The following is a 17840-nucleotide window of genomic DNA, read 5'->3' on the forward strand; positions in this document are numbered from 1 at the left end:
TGGACGACCTGTAAGAGAGATGGAGAATGATCGGATAACCCCAAGGTTAACTCGTGGTAACTCCGATGATTAAGTTAGAAACGGGCAACTGTAAATATGAGAGAGGGACGATAAGAGTATTCATCTGTCTGTCTACCTCTGTATCGTGATCCTTATATATTTTGAATCGATTTGTATTATGATCTGACTGAGTGGATGATGAGTTGTTACGACTGACTAGGTTAAGTCGGTCGTGTTGAGTCATCCAAGAAGAACGTAAAAGACATGATATTTAGGGTGTATTAATGGTGAGGGACCCACAGTACATACGGTGTCAGTGATATTTTGTAATGGTATCGACACCTATATAAGTACATATTTATGTATATCAGATGTCCCCCACTCCCTAGACTTATTATTATAAGGATAAGGGAGTAGAAAGAGTGGAAAATACAAGAAATGATGAAAAAGGGAAAATAAATTATTTATTCATGAAATCATGACATTAATCAAGATGGGAGTAGTAGGATTGCTCATGAAGCCACACGACTATTGAAGGTTGAGGCCACATGGTGGCATTATATACAAAGGGCATAGGCAGCATGACACTTGGCCATGGCATGCCATTCTTATCAGAGCAACACAAGAAGGTATTCCATAAAGAATATCATATGGGACAGACGATGAGTTTATTCATGACATATAGAAATGAAGTAAAATAAAAATGATTTGTTGAAAATAACATAGGTAACTGCTCACTTGACGGATAATCGTTTGGTTTTTGATGGTGGAGTATGTCGAGTGATTTGATGCCTGGTAGGCCATGCGCGGTTTGTAATTGTGGGGTATGCCGAGCATTTCCGTGCCCGATAGGTAATGCACGGTCATGGGACGCAGCCTTACCAAGGAAACATGCTGAATATTGATGTGCCTTGCAGATAATGCCCAGTTATGGGCCAAGGTATTTACAAAGAAAATGCGTCGAGTAGTGGCGTGCTCAGCGGGTAACGGACGGCTACAATATCGTAGTATTTACTTGAGAAGAAATGTACCGAGCACCCGTGTGCCCGACGGATAATGCTCAATGACATAACCGGGGGAGTTGCCGAGAGAAATGTGCCCGGCATTTGTGAGCTCGGCTGATAATGCTCGGTGATAAATCACTAGAGACCCGAATCACTTACTCTCTTTTTTTATATTCAAATAATAAAAGAAAGAGAGTTATGATATAGGGAATCTTAAAAACCTTAAATTTTACTGCCACGTGGAATAATCTTTGTTTGTATTTCCTTTTTAATTCCTCTTTCTTTCTTTTTCTATATATATATATATATATATATATATATAAAAGAAAAAGAGGGTAATTGAAACCTCAAGTCATATTTACTCGGGAATCGAGACAAATTATTCAATTAAGTAGAGGGGAAAGTTTAGAGTATAACCCACAGTAAGCAGTCATTTATTCAATAAATAACGTTCGATACGAATGTGGTGACACATCGAATGCATTGATGTAGTCGTATACCGAGCGTTTTGATGCCCGGTGGGTAACGCCCAGCTGTGATGCCAAGAAATGCCGAAGGTTTTTATACTCGGCCGACAACGCTCGGCCTTGATGTCAAAGTACGTCGACCATTTTGGTGCTCGGTAGGAAACGCTCGGCGTGGATGGCGTTTTATGTTTTGTTTGTTTGTTTTTTCTTTTTTGTTTTTATGTTTCAAAACAAAAGAACTGATGTGCACCGATCATGCTTATGTGTGAAATGGCTCAAGTGGCACTCACGGTCAGCCTAAGGACCGATCGACCGAGTTCACACAGGGTGGTGAGTTTATCAAAAGAGAATGACACAAATCCTAGGGAAGCAGCAGCTATTGCAGACTATGTAGAGATGATTGGTGATTCTATAGACGAGCTTCAACAATCCTTGAAGGAGATGAAACACTTATCTGGTCCTAATTTCGCAGTAGACTTCTGACAACGAAATTGACGCGTCGAGTGTAGTGATCGTGCAGAAATGACCAATTTGTTGCCTTAATATTCTGCCCGAGCTAGCTCGGATATCAGAACTAAGGCCACTATTGATGTGAGCTAGTGGAGGTGTGTCGAGCGTTTTTATGCGCGGCTATGATGGCGGAGCGTGAACGCGAAAGTGTGCCGAGTGTTTGTGTGCCCGACGCAAAATGCGCGGCGTTAATGCCAGACCATGTAAAAAATGTAAGCCGAGCGTCTGTGTGCCCGGCGCTTAATGCTCGTCTTTAATGCTAGAGCATGTAAAATATTTAAGATTGAAAAAAGAAATGATATAATACTTAAAAGAAATAAATGCAATGTAATGCTAAATAGATGAAACGCCCATATTATTCAAAGAAATAAATGCATGTAATGCCAAAAAGAATAAATGGAATGCTTGGTTTACCAAGCGCCAGGTTATCCGAGCATTTGGCTTCTCGGCTCATAATGCTCGGTGTATCCGAGTACTTGAAAAAATTTGCATATCATGTCTCGGTATACAATGCTCATGTAGTCCGTGAATTTGTTCTGTTTGGTGTATAATGATTGGTATATACATCGCGACGGGACTTGTCGCTCAGAAATAATGTGATCCGAACATTGTAGTTTTCAGTAGAGAATGCTCGATGTTGATGCCGAAGTGTCACAAACAAAAAGATGGATTGAGCATTTGGTTACTCAGTAAGGGAGGTTTACAAAGTGACCGAGCATTTTGTTAAGCCGAGCGTTTATATGCCCAGTTGGAAATGCACGGTAAAGAGAGAAAAATATGATTTGCTTGAAGATATCTATGTTTGTAAGAAATAAGAAAAGAAAGTGTGGACATATATGTCATGCCCGACGAATAATGCTCGGCTGCGATGCAGTAGCATGTGATAGAAAATGGTGTCAAGCATTTATATGCCCGACGAATAATGCTCGGCTGCGATGCCGTAGCATGTGAGAGAAAATGGCGCCGAGCGTTTGTATGCCTGACAAATAATGCTCGGCTACGATGCCGTAGCATGTGAGAGAAAATGGAGCCAAGCGTTTGTATGCCCGATGAATAATGCTCGGCTGCGATGTCGTGCCCGACGAATAATGCTCGACTGCGATGCCGTAGCATGTGAGAGAAAATGGAGCCGAGCGTTTGTATGCCCGACGAATAATGCTCGACTGCGATGCCGTAGCATGTGAAAGAAAATGGCGCCGAGCTTTTGTATGCTCGGCTGCGATGCCGTAGCATGTGAAAGAAAATGGCGCCATGCTTTTGTATGCCCGACGAATAATGCTCGGCTACGATGCCGTAGCATGTGAAAGAAAATGGCGCTGAGCTTTTGTATGCCTGACGAATAATGCTCGATTGCGATGTCGTAGCATGTGAGAGAAAATGGCACCGAGCGTTTGTATGCCCGGCGAATAATGCTCAGTATGGAATGCCCAGCATCATTGCCGTGACATGGAGAGCATAATGGTGTATTTAATAGAAAATGTGTGCCGAACTAAGTACCTTTGTAGAGTGGATTTATCGGTGTGAAATAAATTATAAATTTCATAAAAGAAAGAGAATTATATTTCCAAGTAATAAAAGAGTAAATAAAACTTATTGATAATATTTATGCAGATTTACCATTTTCGGTATCGCAGGTATGACGGTCAATATCCTTGTCGTTCCCACAGACGGCGTCAATCTGTTGCCGCTATTTTCTGTCCAGACTGAGGTGGACGACCTGTAAGAGAGATGGAGAATGATCGGATAACCCCGAGGTTAACTCGTGGTAACTCCGATGATTAAATTAGAAACGGGCAACTGTAAATATGAGAGAGGGACGATAAGAGTATTCATCTGTCCGTCTACCTCTGTATCGTGATCCTTATATAGTTCGAGTCGATTTGTATTATGATTTGACTGAGTGGATGATGAGCTGTTACGACTGACTAGGTTAAGTCAGTCGTGTTGAGTCATCCAGGAAGAATGTAGAAGACATGATATTTAGGATGTATTAATGGTGAGGGACCCACAGTACATACGGTGTCAGTGATATTTTGTAATGGTATCGACACCTGTATAAGTACATATTTATGTATATCAATATCTCTGGCAAATCTCCAATACCAGAATTACAGAATAAACTCCCTCTGATATCTCCATTGGGTTACTGACTTTTCCTTCGCTTGAATCAGACACCCAAATCTTGAAAATTTGTAATCAAAACATTATTATTAGATCTATAGTCAGCCGGTTACGATGCCTCAGCTGCATACATCACCGCATTTCCACTTGACACCTATCATAATCAAGGAAGAAAATCAAGACAGTTAAATCCTCGCTGTGTCTCGCAGATTTTTTTTTTTCTTCTGGAAAAGAAAAACACTCGTAAGTTCCACTCGACTTCCATGTCATCCATCACTGTCAACCAGAATTCGGCGGCTGTGTTTAACTTCAACCATGGAAATGATAACAGGGGCATTACCAAACCTCACTTACTCAAGCAAGTGTAACAGAACAGTCTACTTCGAAAACAACAATAGAAGGAAACACATAATGTGTTTATTGGATTTCGCTTTATTGTGTATTTTATCTGGGCTTTCTGATGGACCACAGCACAGAGAGACCACACATTTATGATAATATTTTGAAACATAAGTGAAGGTTCAAGACATTAGGATCAACATTAACACAACAGAGCAGAGAAGCTTCCCTAAATCTATTCCACTCCCTTTGCATTTCGCAATCTAATAAAGATGTGATCAAACAGAAAAAAGTTGAAATTGGAAAGTGACCTGACTGAATTGCTCATTCACTTGGGCACTGAGAGTGTTGAAAAAAGAAGTTGATGAGTTGTCTAAACAAGGGAGTGTTAGACCTGTGTTATTTTTGGGAAAGCTAGAAGGATGTAGCAGTCATCATATAATTGTTTTGTTCCATTTAGGGAGTGATTGGTCACTGGTCCTGTTTGGTATTGTACCTCTATTTACTGTAATCAACAAATAAACTGTCCCTCATTAAAAACTGGAAAAAGAAGTCATCAGTCAAGCTATGGCAAAAGTCGATTAGAATAGGTAAAGTATCAGTCTTTAGTAGCAAAGCTTAATGTTTATTGCTCAAGAATGAATCGGAATTTTATTAAGAATCAAGATTAAGTACACTTACTTGATTACAAAGTTGAGAGAAGAGGTGATGGATTCTGGGAGGTGGCTTATACAACCAAATATGATCGAGAGAAACAGAATTGGCTCCTTTCATTAAAATATGAAGATCAATATTTACTTTTGGTAAATAAACTCCGGTAAGTGAATGTTCTGCAGAACCACCTCCATCCCATGTATTCTTTCACAACTTTAAGAGGGTAGCCAGGATGTAAATTGAAGAAAATAAGATCAACTACAAAGATTAAAGAACAACCAAATTAATTTCCACATGTCACAATTTTAAAATCATACCATTGTCCTCACCTTCACTGTAAGTGTCAACCTCATCATCACAGAATCCATGCACATTGACTTAAATGTAGCCATTAATTAATCAAAAGGCCAAAAGGACTGCATTCGAGACCAAAGAACTATCAGTGAACACTACAGAAGCAGAGAGGAAAAAGAAAAGAAGTGGATCATGAAGCACCAGAGCACATGCACGTACCTTTGCTGCATCTTCTGGTTCTCATCAACTTCAGATTGAGATGTCAGAAACCACAAAATAGAGAGACACTGTCCCATATTATGGAGCAAACCCTGGTGTCCGAATTCCCACTCATAAGGACTATCTAATGCCCAATATAGAAAATTCACTGTAAGAACAAATACAAATGACAAAATTTGTTGTCAAGTTAAACAGGTCATTGAGAACTTCAAGTAGCAGGATCACTCAATTGTCCTCTGCCACATTTGATTTCGACAAGAAATATAGAAACTATGAGAGTGTTAATGTTCTGGAACAAAGACCAATATTAACAATTGAGACTATATAGCATTGTATAGGAACTTTTTCAAAACCTTACTGTCTAAGCGCGCAGTTTCAAAGTCTTCAACCGTAACCCAGTTTCAAGATACCAATCACCAGTAATCTCTACAAGAACAAGAACCATCCTCAAAGTGGTGAAAACGGCTACGATCCCTGATGATTATAAGCCTATTGAAAACTTTTGATATCAATTTCATGGCAGAATGGCAATCTTCACAAACCCTTAGGTTCTTTACAATACGAAGAACAGCCCCTTGCTTAGTGTTAATCAATCCAAAAGCAACAGCCAACTTCTCACTGTGTAGAGACAAGGCCTGCTCTTTCTCCTCCTCATCTATATCCAAGGCAATTCCCCTGGTAGCTGGTAAATATCCTTCAAGACTGAGAAGCCTGGCAATCTCATTCAACATCATATGTATTTGACTTATCTGTGGGTGAGATCGATCTCCTGCTATAAATTCATGAACATCACCATTGAACTCCATCAAACTAGACCCCGGTTGTTTCCTAATTCTCTGCTCTTTCATGAAGCTCCTCACCTCTTCAACTTGGGCCCACCTTCCAGTCGAGGCATATACATTGGACAAGAAAACATGGGCTCCACAATGGTGAGCATCCAACTTGAGCATTTCCTTAGCCACCATTTCTCCCATCTCCACATTCTTATGAGCCCTACAAGCAACAAGGAGAGAACCCCACAGAACAACATCGGGCTTCAATGGAATTCTCTTAATGAAGGCCAAAGCATCCTCTAGAAGTCCAGCACGACCTAAAAGATCCACAATACAGCCGTAATGCTCGATTGTAGGCTCCATATTATACACCTTACTCATTTTATCTAGAATTAACAACCCCTCTGCTACCATGCCTGCATGACTACAGGCACAGAGGGCACTCGTGAAAGTAATAGAATCTGGAGGAATCCCATCCCTTTGCATTTCCCTGAAGAGATCAAGGGCTTCATTTGCAAGACCATGAATAGCAAGCCCACCAATCATCACACTCCATGTCCTCACGTCCCTCTCCGTCATTCCCTTGAACAAATTCATCGCCGCGTCAATACTTCCACACCTTGCATACATATCAACAAGAGCTGTACCCAAGTTTGTACTCATTTTCATTAGATGCTTGTCAATGTAGGCATGAACCCATCCACCCATAGCCAATGCTCCCAACTGTGTACAAGCCAAAACTACACCAAGCAGAGTAATCTCATCAGCCCGACAATCCGCCGTATCTTGCATCATCCGAAACACATTAACTGCACCCATATATTGGTTACACCTAACATACCCCTTTATAAGAGCATTCCAAGAAGTAACATCTCTTTCAGGACACCGATCAAACAAGAGGCGTGCAACATTTATAGACCCACACGAGGCATAGAAATTTAGAAGCGAGGTTTGGATAAATGCATCACAATCTTCAAACCCACGTCTAACAACGGACCCATGAATACCCAACCCAAGATTGAGGTCCTTCAGTTGGGTACACACCTTGAAAACAAAAGGGTAAGTATAATTATTAGGAGAAAACCCTTTCTCAAGCATCTCTCGATATAAGAGTACTGCCTCATCAGGTTTGGAGCTATGTGAATAGCCCCTTATCATGGAATTCCACATGAAAATGTTTGGTGGGTATTCGAGTGTAGTGAAAACGGATCGAGCGTAGTCAAGGTTGGAAGGATCTGAAACTGCAATGTCAGCGATGAGCTTGCCGACGGTTAAGACGTCTTGCATGCCAGAGTTCCTGATCAGCTTGGCGTGGGTTTGCTTCAAATGTTTTATGTCGGGAAGAGGAGAAATAGAAGAAAAGGGAGCGAAAGCAGCTTTTGTTAGGAGAAAAATGTTGGAAACTGATGTTGATTTCCCGCGAGTATCAAAAGTTAACGACCTTATGGATTGGACAACCGGACCAGCCATCGACCCCCTGTGTTAGGAGAGTGTACCGCCACGCCCAGAAAGAGGAGGGGGGGCGAAATTTGATGCATCAAGATGAAAAAATGTTAACTTATCAAAAAAAAAAAAAAGGATGAAAAATGTTAGAGAAAAGGAACGCTAAGTGGGTGCGGGCGTATACCTGTGCTAAGATACAGTCGAGCGCGAAAGGACTGGCGCACTCTTGGTCCTCTATACTTTTCTAAGGGGAGTGTGCGACTGTATCTAGTGCAGGCACAGATCGACCGATTAGCATTTTTTATCACAAAGATTATTTTTTCAAATGTCACATTGACAATTATTTTGCTACATGGACAGATGATATGTCCATTTCGACCATTAGATAGAGAGGATATGATCTAGATTAGTCACATGTTAAATTTCAAAATCTAATTCAATCAAATATCCTCTTTTATATTAACACATGTCATGTGTAAATCTTGTATGATCCATGTATGTGTAGTATTAGTACTCTACACATTTTTATGCACTCTCCCATCTTTGAGTAGAAACAGATGATTTAGATTATACAAAAAAAAAACCATAAAAATAGATAACTCAATCGATCCGGTCTTTGACATGTTGCTAACATAACGGTGCAGGTCAGTTTGGTGAGATCGACCTTGGTGGGCCATAAAGGGGGGCAGGGTGGAGCAAAATCATATCATGGTAACGAGAAAGTTTGCAAGGTATAAAACACCAATAGTCTGCCCTAGGGATCTCCCAATGCTGATCCTTCTTTAGTAATACGGTTTGTAACTAAGTGGTTATGTGACTTGAATACTTATTCCCCCGCACCCCTTTATATCTACTGTGATCTTCGATTTGATATACTAGCTAATTGTAATATACATTGCCATGTCTTAATATGTGTAGGCATTTCTAACCCAGATTTAAGTATATCAGGATGACCCTTTTGCTTTTCGCTAGATGAGAACAATATTCTAACGGATACAGGATACTGCCCTACCATAAATCGAACAGAAACGGAAGTCATCGGTGTTGTGAAAGGATGGAAGGTAACTTAAACAACAACAACATTCCTTGGAACTGCCTTTTTTTGTAGTTTAGAATTAACGGACTCAACATCTAATTTATCTGGAGTGAAGTTTAATTTATGTTTTGAAGACATTTTAGGCAGGTGCTTAGAAAGTATAGCTCTCACAGCTATTACCAATAGGACTACGGATAACTTATTTTCTTTACAAACTTTTGATTATTAATTTTACCTTTTTCTTTCCAAATTTGTGACACTGAAACCAAATCAGACCGTACCAAAACTGATAAGACACCAAACTCAACTTTAAGAACTAGACCGTAATCGATATAATCCAATAAGAAACTGATATCAACACAAAATTTTTAAACCGATAGTAACTCAATAAGAGACACCGATACAAAACCAAAACCAATGCACCCTTATCGGATAATGTTTTAGACTCTCATTCTCACACCCAAACCGGTGAAACTGAACCAAAATCAGATCAAACTGATCAATTGACACCCCTAGTCTTCCCCTTCAACTCCGCTGTTATTATTTTACCGGAAAAAAAAATGCTCGAATATGCTTTTGCCCTCCGGCTCATTAGAGGTTTTTAACAGCATCCACCATTCCCATCTTAAAGAATTGAACCATGAGAAGCCAAACGGGAAGCTTCAGAAAAATAAGATCAGGCAGCATAACAGCATTGCTTTTGCGGACTGAAAAAAGACATCCCTTTGATGTTAGCACTACCTTGGAGAATGGAGACTATGTTTGAGCTTGGGCATCCAGGTCATACTTAATTCGAGATTTTTAGTTAATCAGGTTGATTCAAAAGGCTTAAGGGAGCTTCTTTGAAGCACTTCTCAATCCAATATACATTACCAGAACAAGATGGGTGACTAACGGCCGCAACACATCCACCCATAGCCTAGCCTTGCCATGGTTGATGACACAGTGATCCTGCATTCCAGCTTGAGAATTATGTTAAAAGATAGATTTTTCCTACCTTCCTGAGATACCAACATAGTACACAGTGGTGGCAATCTGGCAGAATAGTGTGAATAATGCAGTCACTTATTGACAGATGATACAGCTAATGAGAATTTTTTTTATAATGAAAGATCCCATAGGAAAAACTCAACTTCTGAAAAATATTTGTACAACACAAGCCAAAAAAAAAGGGGAAAAGGTCATAAGTTCAAGTTCATGTTCAAGTTCTACACACCAATGTCCAGCAAAATCTTCTCTCTGAGAACCAGCCTCCTAAAATTCTAGCAACTCCAGTATCACTAAATTACATTATAGTGCAACGACTCCTTTCCTCTGCTGGCTGGGCTGTGGGTTGTTGGTACCTGTTTGACTCATTTGGGTTGTATGTGAACTCTGACGTATCAAGCCCATACTGGTCAATAGGCAAAGAGAGGACCAGAAAAAAAACAGAAACATGGATTAAAGAGAGACAAAGAAACCAGAATAAATATCCAAAGTGAAGCATCCGTATGGGAGATTGTATGTGACTTTCAAACTATACATTTGGAGTCAATACAAGAGGTGTGGCATTTCGTATTTTAATATATACAATTACACATACATTTGTTTATATATATATATATATATATATATATATATAGGCTGGGTATGCTAGCGGTATACTGTAAGCTAGCACGTGTCTATCTCTCTCTTCCTCCCTTTGAGGGGTGAGGGAGTCATTTCAAAGGGGGGGGGGGAAGGAAGAGAGAGATTGACACATAGGGTGCTCACTTATGGTACATTATGTCTAAGGAGGGACAATATATACTCAGCCTTACGTCGCTTCGCAGAGAGGCTGTTTACTGACTCGAACCCGCGACCACTAGGTCGTGATGGAGCAACCTTACCGTTGCGCTGAGGTCTGCCCTCATTTTATTTTCATATAGAAACTCCATAAAGTGGATGTAATCATGAGCAAATTAGGCTACTTTGATCTACTAGTAAAATTTGGATCCTGCCCTAAATGACATAACATGACATAAACCCTTTGTATTATTGTTCTAATTCTGAAAGGAAAAAAATTCACTGAAAAAGGATCCCACCTTTTCCCTCATCCGTGTGCTCCAGGCATCATTCCTACTTGAACGAGAATCGAGGGTGGGACCTACAGGTACTCCTGTTGCTGGAACCCCTTGCCTGTTTATCAATGGTTGGTAGACTCCAGGTCTAGGGCCAAGATACTCGTCATCACTGTCATAGTCTGCCGGCCTGTTTGCTGCCCTTACAATTAGAGCTAACAAGAACACCAGAGCCTGCAATTCCAAAGGTAGTCGTTAACTTCAGAATTGGAGCAGGCACTCTGAATATATAATATAAATAAATATAATTTAATCCCAATTATATCCATCGTAGATGACCATAACTCATGACACTTGAAATTAAAAGAAAACGCAGTTCAACCAGTTCAAGAAAATTATCAGAAGAACAGTATGACAATCAAAACAAAGAGATAATGATCATGGAGGTGATACATTCTTGACTTGGTGCCAAATCTTGGACAACAGTCACCCAGTATGTGTTTTAATAGCCAGAGTCAAATGAGGAAAGAGTCGATTAAACCGTCTCTCCCAAATCAGCCTCTGATCATGCTTATGAAGATATGCAAGTACATGATCGTGTACTTGTACATAGACCAATGAGCATGAGGAACCAAGGAGACTTTGTAACCAACCCAACACGATGATCTTTCAAATAGAACTACATTTTCTTCCAGATAATCAATATAACTGAGACCAACGGTCCAGAAAATTAGTTGGATTCATTTGTCTGGCCAAAATACTTTGAAGGAGATTGGGTTGGGTGGTCCAGAATCCAGATACCTACAAATCACATGGAATTTTTTTTCACTCAGTCTAGACATTTTTTGTAAGATCAACTTTTGGACTAGGAGATCTCCAAGAGAGAAACCCTTGGATGATGCAGATTCCCACACGTACATGTCAGTGTCACTTGTATACTTGAAATCTACAATGTAACTAAAACACAATGGCACTATTGCTTTATACTGTTCAAACCAAGGATTTAGAAACTGAACTTGGGGATCAGAATGGCTCACATGCTGGTCACTGCAAGACTTATCCAACTCTTGGAATAGGATCGCCGAGTCAACTGGGATCGAACCTAGTCGATACGAATAGAGCTCAGTCAATATGACCAAACAATTCATATATGGCCAAATAATTTGTGCTCACATGGGCATACGTATTCATAAACCACAATTAAAGATCTTTATCTAGTGATCATTGGCAATTGGCAACACTTGTTCCTGACGTGTCTAGGAGCTCCCAGGTCAGAAAAAACAAGCTTATGGAATTAGTTGGAGCCAGCTAGAGGATGGAGTCACCACAGATATCTGAACCATGACAAAGTCAACCGAAACTCTGAAAACAGGCTATTAGCCAGTCAACACAACTTCTCAACTCTTCATTACATTGAAACTACAACAGAGTGAAATAGAGCATCTCCCGTCCTTTCTCACAAAGCAACATACTGTTCAACATATTTTAAAAAAAAATAGATTAATTGAACCAAAAGTTTAAAGTATTGGGGAAAAATGTTCACTAGACTTGTTACATGTTCCTTTGCTCCGACTTATGTTTTTCCTTTCTACCATAACCTTAATATCTATCTTTCACCAGGATTACACTCCTTGCCCCATGAGTTCAGCTTTAGATTTCAAGAGAATATATAACAGTAATGGGAGAGGGTTCCCCACACTCCCAGTATGAGGAGGAATCTGCACGCCGCATCAATGGGTTTGCTGAGAAAGGTATTATCTATATAGGGCCCACATTTTCAGAACAAGTGAGAAAAAAAAAAATGATGTGAGAGGGAAACTGTACACTGGCAGCATGGCAATCTTTTTCCCAATACTAAATGCTTCTGATTTGGCTGTGATCCATTCAAGAACCATCAAATTGAATGGTAGGAGGAGGAGATGGGAAAGGGCTAACAAAGTAAGTTCCTTTTTATAACTTCAATTCTTCATCCAACATGTCAAAAAACAAATATCCTGTTCAAGATGCATAGTCAATTAGTAGTAGGAGAAAATGAGACTTAAATCTTTTAGTATTCAAAGACAACAGCAGCTATAGCCAGCCCCCCCCCCCCCCCCCAATAAAAAAAAGAATGCAGTCCGCTCTACTGTTGCACAATGTCCCCTATTGTCCATGTTAAGTGTAGAAAAGTCGGACATAAGGGAAAACAACTTTTCTTCCACATAAATGGACAGGAGGGATGTGCCTTTTCAGAAAGTACGAATGCAGCTCTCACACACCATATAACTGGCCAATTCAGCAGAAGAATATAGTAACTTCAAAGTTTTAACAAAGGCAAAATATATTGTTAATTCTTACCTCCAATACAACAGCTCCGAGAGCAACCCATTTTGCAATTTTCCAGTTATCTTTAAGGAAATCATAGATCATATCGAAGTCTCCAGTTTTGTCGGTTGGAAGTGCCTGAAAGAGGGTTGTATTTTATTACTAGAAAGTTAAGTATAAAAACCAGGCAAATAAGAAATTACTTAATGAGACAACACTCACATCTTTCCAGCTCTTGTCAAAAAATATAAAAGCAGCACACCCCAGCTCTGCTAAGATCAACAAGATCACCAACACAGAATACTACCTTTGTTTAAGGAATCCATTATTACAAGACAACTTGTAAGTGCTATCAGTATTTCAAAAGAAATATGTTGGAATACATTCATACGACAAACATGACATTATGATTCAAAACTAATTGTCAATATTTCGGAAGACAAAATATCTACAAAATATACAAAACATAGATCTGGAATAGAATAAAAGTAACAAAATAAATTCAACTTTAGTCACAAAAAGAGGAACTAAGTAAAACTCCAAGGAGTTCAAAATTCTACAGCAAAATAAAAGCCATCCATACTGAAATGGTAAAGAAAGATGGTCAGTTAATGTCAATCAAGGTGGAAAAAAAATACTTGAGAAACCAGGATACACAAGACAGGCAGCACCCGTTCCTGGTTACTGCTCCAATGCAACCAAAACAAGATATGACGAAGAGAATAACTCCGATAGCAATGAATAAGTATATAAACCTGCAAAAAATCTTGTGGCATATTAGCTAGCACACTGAAAAAGGTGCACATGAGCTCTATTGTATCACAGCCAGATAAATTTATTAAGTTAGTTAGTTCCCTCATGATATATGTCATGTCAGTTTCAGATAACTTCACATTCAGAGATACACAAATTGACAGAATACCATTATATATACTAGCAAATACACTTTTAACCATTCTCAACAAAGACTCACAAACTTAGCAAGCAGGCATCCATACCACATTAATGATTCATCATAAGGAAGCACATACCACTGTCACTACGAAGTGTAACAAAGCTTCAGAAGTCGGTAGTATGTCAGATAGAACTGTCCAATTTCAAGTAAATTATAAGATTTATAGATAAAAACATGGTTTTACTCTTAACCATGGTTCTCAATCCCAATTGAAACAGGAAATTTTTTTAGGGAAAATATTTGTGTGTGTGTGGGGGGGGGGGGGGGCACGCCCAGACAGTGGGGGGGGGGGGGAAATGACCACCCCGCCCCCATGAAAAGTGGAATTTCTGCCCCTGAGATGCCAGCACGCGTGGCCCCTGCGCTCCCCCACAGAGAACGCTCTCTCTTTTTGTTAACCTTTTCTCGTGTCTTCTTTCACAATAATGGAGAAGGATTGAGGGAATGCATAGACAAGTCTGAAAACACAATGGGAGGCTGTAAGTTATACGTCACAATAAAGTTCAGTTAGAAGTTGCAAGCCCATTTAGTTGAAAAAAAAAAAGGCTTAGCATGAGTTGAGTTGAGTGAGTTTAGAAGCTTACTATAGACTGTTTTATAGAAATTTCATTTTTTATTTGACATTGATGATTTCATTTTCAGCCATGACTAAAACATGAATTGAAACAAAATTTTGATTACTTGAATAGAGTCCTATGAGAAGATAATACAGACTAGTACTATACTATAATATGTTTAGCCCACGAGTCCTCCCCAACTAAGTGAAGATACAGAAAATTTCAATTCACCCACACCTTTGCATGCCAACCCATCTGCCATTAGATTAGTTGACTATGACTCCATTGGAATAAGATGTAAGTGGAGAATGACACAACCACCCAGGAACCCTTGCAGATCCAAACAACCAGCCAATAAATTTTGAGGACCAAAAGTTTTAAATCACCTTAAGCCAAATACAATGCTTTAGCTATGGAATCTGCTCACCAATAAGACCCTGGAGGTCAACAGAATGGATCCTAAGCTTTTGTCAGAAACTCCCTCAATGTTTTCAGATCCTTATCACCTATGTATGACCGTCGAGATATAATTTGACGGATTTTGGAGAAACTTTGATGCCCTTTTACACATATGTAGGACCCATCCTCCACTCTCAGTCTGACCGACAAGTACAGTTTAGTACAAACCTATGCCCCTCATGCAATCCTGTCTTACTACCACTTGAGCCACACAAGTAGAGCTCAAGCGTATTTTCTGTCAAACCAATGGGGTCTTCTTCTCAAAAAAATTTAGTTCCTCTCCTTCCACATCTCACAGACCAACCATTATTGGGAATTACCAGTGGAGCTTCCCCATTTCCCCAGAAATCCTTTGCAAGAAAGTCATCAAATTAAACATACTCCAGAATAACCCAAAAAGAATGTAAAGAGAATTTGATCCCAGTCATGGACCTGAAAGGGTTATGTAAGATAAGACTCAAGACACCTCTACACCAGTACCTAAAATGGCTAGAGCAACAAACATGTAGGAGAACATTTATCTTATTTTATTTTTGTTATTTAATATTTTTTGGGTCAGTCCTAGCTGGGTTAGGATTTGGTTTTGGGTCAGGTTACGAATTTAGGATGTATGTAGTTAATTCCTTTCTCTTAGTAGCAGTCCTAGAATAAGAAAAAATTGTTAAAATAACTCTCTATGGGGTGATACTTTGATTCTTGTTAACTTATTTTTTCAATTTATTTATATGCTTTTGCCATTTGGATGAGTTGGAGTACCTAGTTGTAAATAGAAGGGTGGGCTATTAACAAGTTTATAGACAGATATTTACCATGCTCATTATGCTTCAACAGAATACAACGATTTTAATCAGCCTGTAGAATCAGGGTGTAAGGGATGAATAATGGATTTCCTCTGATTTCAAACATTCCCTCAGGGTACTACTTTTTCCTTTAACACTCTTCAATTTTCATTGTTAATATCATTTCCAAAAATGTAAGTGATTCCAGCAAACATAAATCAGTCCTTCAGAGAGGAGAGATCCATCTTCTTCAATTGGCTTCATCATACATGCATTATATTATACTTTCAAGCAGCTATTTCTCGTATATCATCAATCGTTCATCTCCAACAGACACCATTCCAGACAACTGATTTCTTAATAAAAAAAATAAAAAAAATCAATCTTCTGTCTGACTGCACTAAAACATGAAGCCTCACCACCAATCCATATCAAGAATTCAATCCTCTCATCTTTACCATTTTTAAGCTATATTCAATGGAAGTTTGCAATTTTGTTGGTCTTTCTCTATAGCTGATTAATTTCTTCCAATATGCTCTACTTTTTAATATTCAAACAACCCCTCCTCCAAAAAATGCATCCCTTTCTTATTTTCTAACTTTGAATCCTCCTGCCAGGAGAAAATTCTTATTCTTATAATAAGTTTGAATCACAGGATCAAAAGGTGGTTGCCACCTAGCCCAATTCAAAAACCAGGAGAACATGTGGAAAACCAGCTGGTTCAAACACATAAAGAACCTAAGCTTCCATCTTCTACCCAGCTAGTTTCATTGGACTGCCTGGAGGCCACCATGCCTTGAAAACACCGATTATGAGCTAAATAATCCAAAAGAAAAGATGAAGGCACCATGACACCACAACTAACAGGACAAGTGAAATTTTTGACAAAGAAAAATTACAGTTCACCCTTCAAAGACACGACATATCTAAAGTTATAGCAATTTCATTAATGGAATCTCCACTAGAATAACTATGAAAAGAAAAGATGATTTCCTTTCATTTGATTTTTTTCTCTATGACTATTTACTGAAGATAAAAGATACAGCTTTAACACTTGAGACAAGAATACATTTTGCTCGATAAAGATTGAATCCTACAAGAGTTAACAAACCAATGATCAGGTACGGTTTTGTCTCAGAAATAGTGATATCTGAACCAGTATTTTGATCCCTTTAATAGTTTTTCTCTAATTGACTATGGGTTCAGAAATACCAACATTAGCAATGATTTCTTATTGTACTTAGCATAAAACTTACTAACACAAGCAAAATAAATTGAGCAAGAGGAGGTAAAGATACCAGGCTTTAGGTAATTTATCAAGAATACTAGCCGATAGAGACACTGCCAACATCAGAGGACGACCGAGCTGTACAAGTTCCTGAGAGTCGCTGTTCGACAATAAAGCCGATTCATCCGACATTTTCTTCCATTCAATCAGTAGGTAAATCCCAGAACCCACCATGGCCAAACCAACAAGCGTCAACAAAAAATTCAGAAGCTTCAATAAACACTCCCAGAACCCTCTGCACGCCATCTTTTCAAGCTTTCTCTGCTCTCCCCAACGACGAATTCTTCTCTATTTCATGACATCATTTGTTCCCCTCAAGATAAACCCACAAACTCCAAATTCCCAACCAAAAAAAAAAAGAAAAAAAAAAAACAAAACTTATGACGGATTCACCACCTTAAACATGAAATTACAGAATTCCATTAAGTACTTTCTTAAAACAATTAAAAGTAAATGCAGACCATAAGATTAAAAAGAAAGGATTTTTTCTTGATAAAAATTCAAACAATGTACTCCAGGGGAAGAGGAAACATTGCATGCGATTTACAACGAAGAGGGGAAGGGGGGGGGGAAATGACTCAAAACTTTTCCATATTTTT

At 39.0% G+C, this 17840-nt stretch overlaps 2 protein-coding genes across 2 annotated transcripts; both read right to left on the reverse strand.

Annotated features, from left to right (window-relative positions):
- Positions 1-5085: 5085 nt before the first annotated feature.
- LOC122663735 (pentatricopeptide repeat-containing protein At5g66520-like) lies at positions 5086-7851 on the reverse strand. The gene is made up of 3 exons (XM_043859373.1): positions 5967-7851; positions 5609-5756; positions 5086-5511 (listed from the first exon to the last, which is right to left on the reverse strand). The coding sequence occupies exon 1, from the start codon at positions 7849-7851 to the stop codon at positions 6022-6024; it is 1830 nt and encodes a 609-aa protein (XP_043715308.1). The 3' UTR covers positions 5086-5511; positions 5609-5756; positions 5967-6021.
- A 2289-nt stretch (positions 7852-10140) lies between these two features.
- LOC122665302 (tobamovirus multiplication protein 2A-like) lies at positions 10141-17584 on the reverse strand. The gene is made up of 6 exons (XM_043861416.1): positions 17252-17584; positions 13859-13958; positions 13426-13506; positions 13237-13341; positions 10924-11133; positions 10141-10253 (listed from the first exon to the last, which is right to left on the reverse strand). The coding sequence occupies exons 1-6, from the start codon at positions 17485-17487 to the stop codon at positions 10146-10148; spliced, it is 840 nt and encodes a 279-aa protein (XP_043717351.1). The 5' UTR covers positions 17488-17584; the 3' UTR covers positions 10141-10145.
- Positions 17585-17840: the final 256 nt, after the last annotated feature.

This window comes from Telopea speciosissima, chromosome 6, assembly GCF_018873765.1.
Source record: "Telopea speciosissima isolate NSW1024214 ecotype Mountain lineage chromosome 6, Tspe_v1, whole genome shotgun sequence".
Taxonomy (NCBI): domain Eukaryota; kingdom Viridiplantae; phylum Streptophyta; class Magnoliopsida; order Proteales; family Proteaceae; genus Telopea; species Telopea speciosissima.

Excerpts from the sequence above, each read along its gene's own strand:
- LOC122663735 (XM_043859373.1), bottom strand. The coding sequence starts at position 7,851 with ATGGCTGGTCCGGTTGTCCAATCCATAAGGTCGTTAACTTTTGATACT.
- LOC122665302 (XM_043861416.1), bottom strand. The coding sequence starts at position 17,487 with ATGGCGTGCAGAGGGTTCTGGGAGTGTTTATTGAAGCTTCTGAATTTT. Across the intron at positions 13,959-17,251 it reads GATAAATTACCTAAAGCCTG|GTTTATATACTTATTCATTG; the intron begins GTATCTTTACCT and ends GATTTTTTGCAG. Across the intron at positions 10,254-10,923 it reads GCACACGGATGAGGGAAAAG|TATGGGCTTGATACGTCAGA; the intron begins GTGGGATCCTTT and ends CCTATTGACCAG.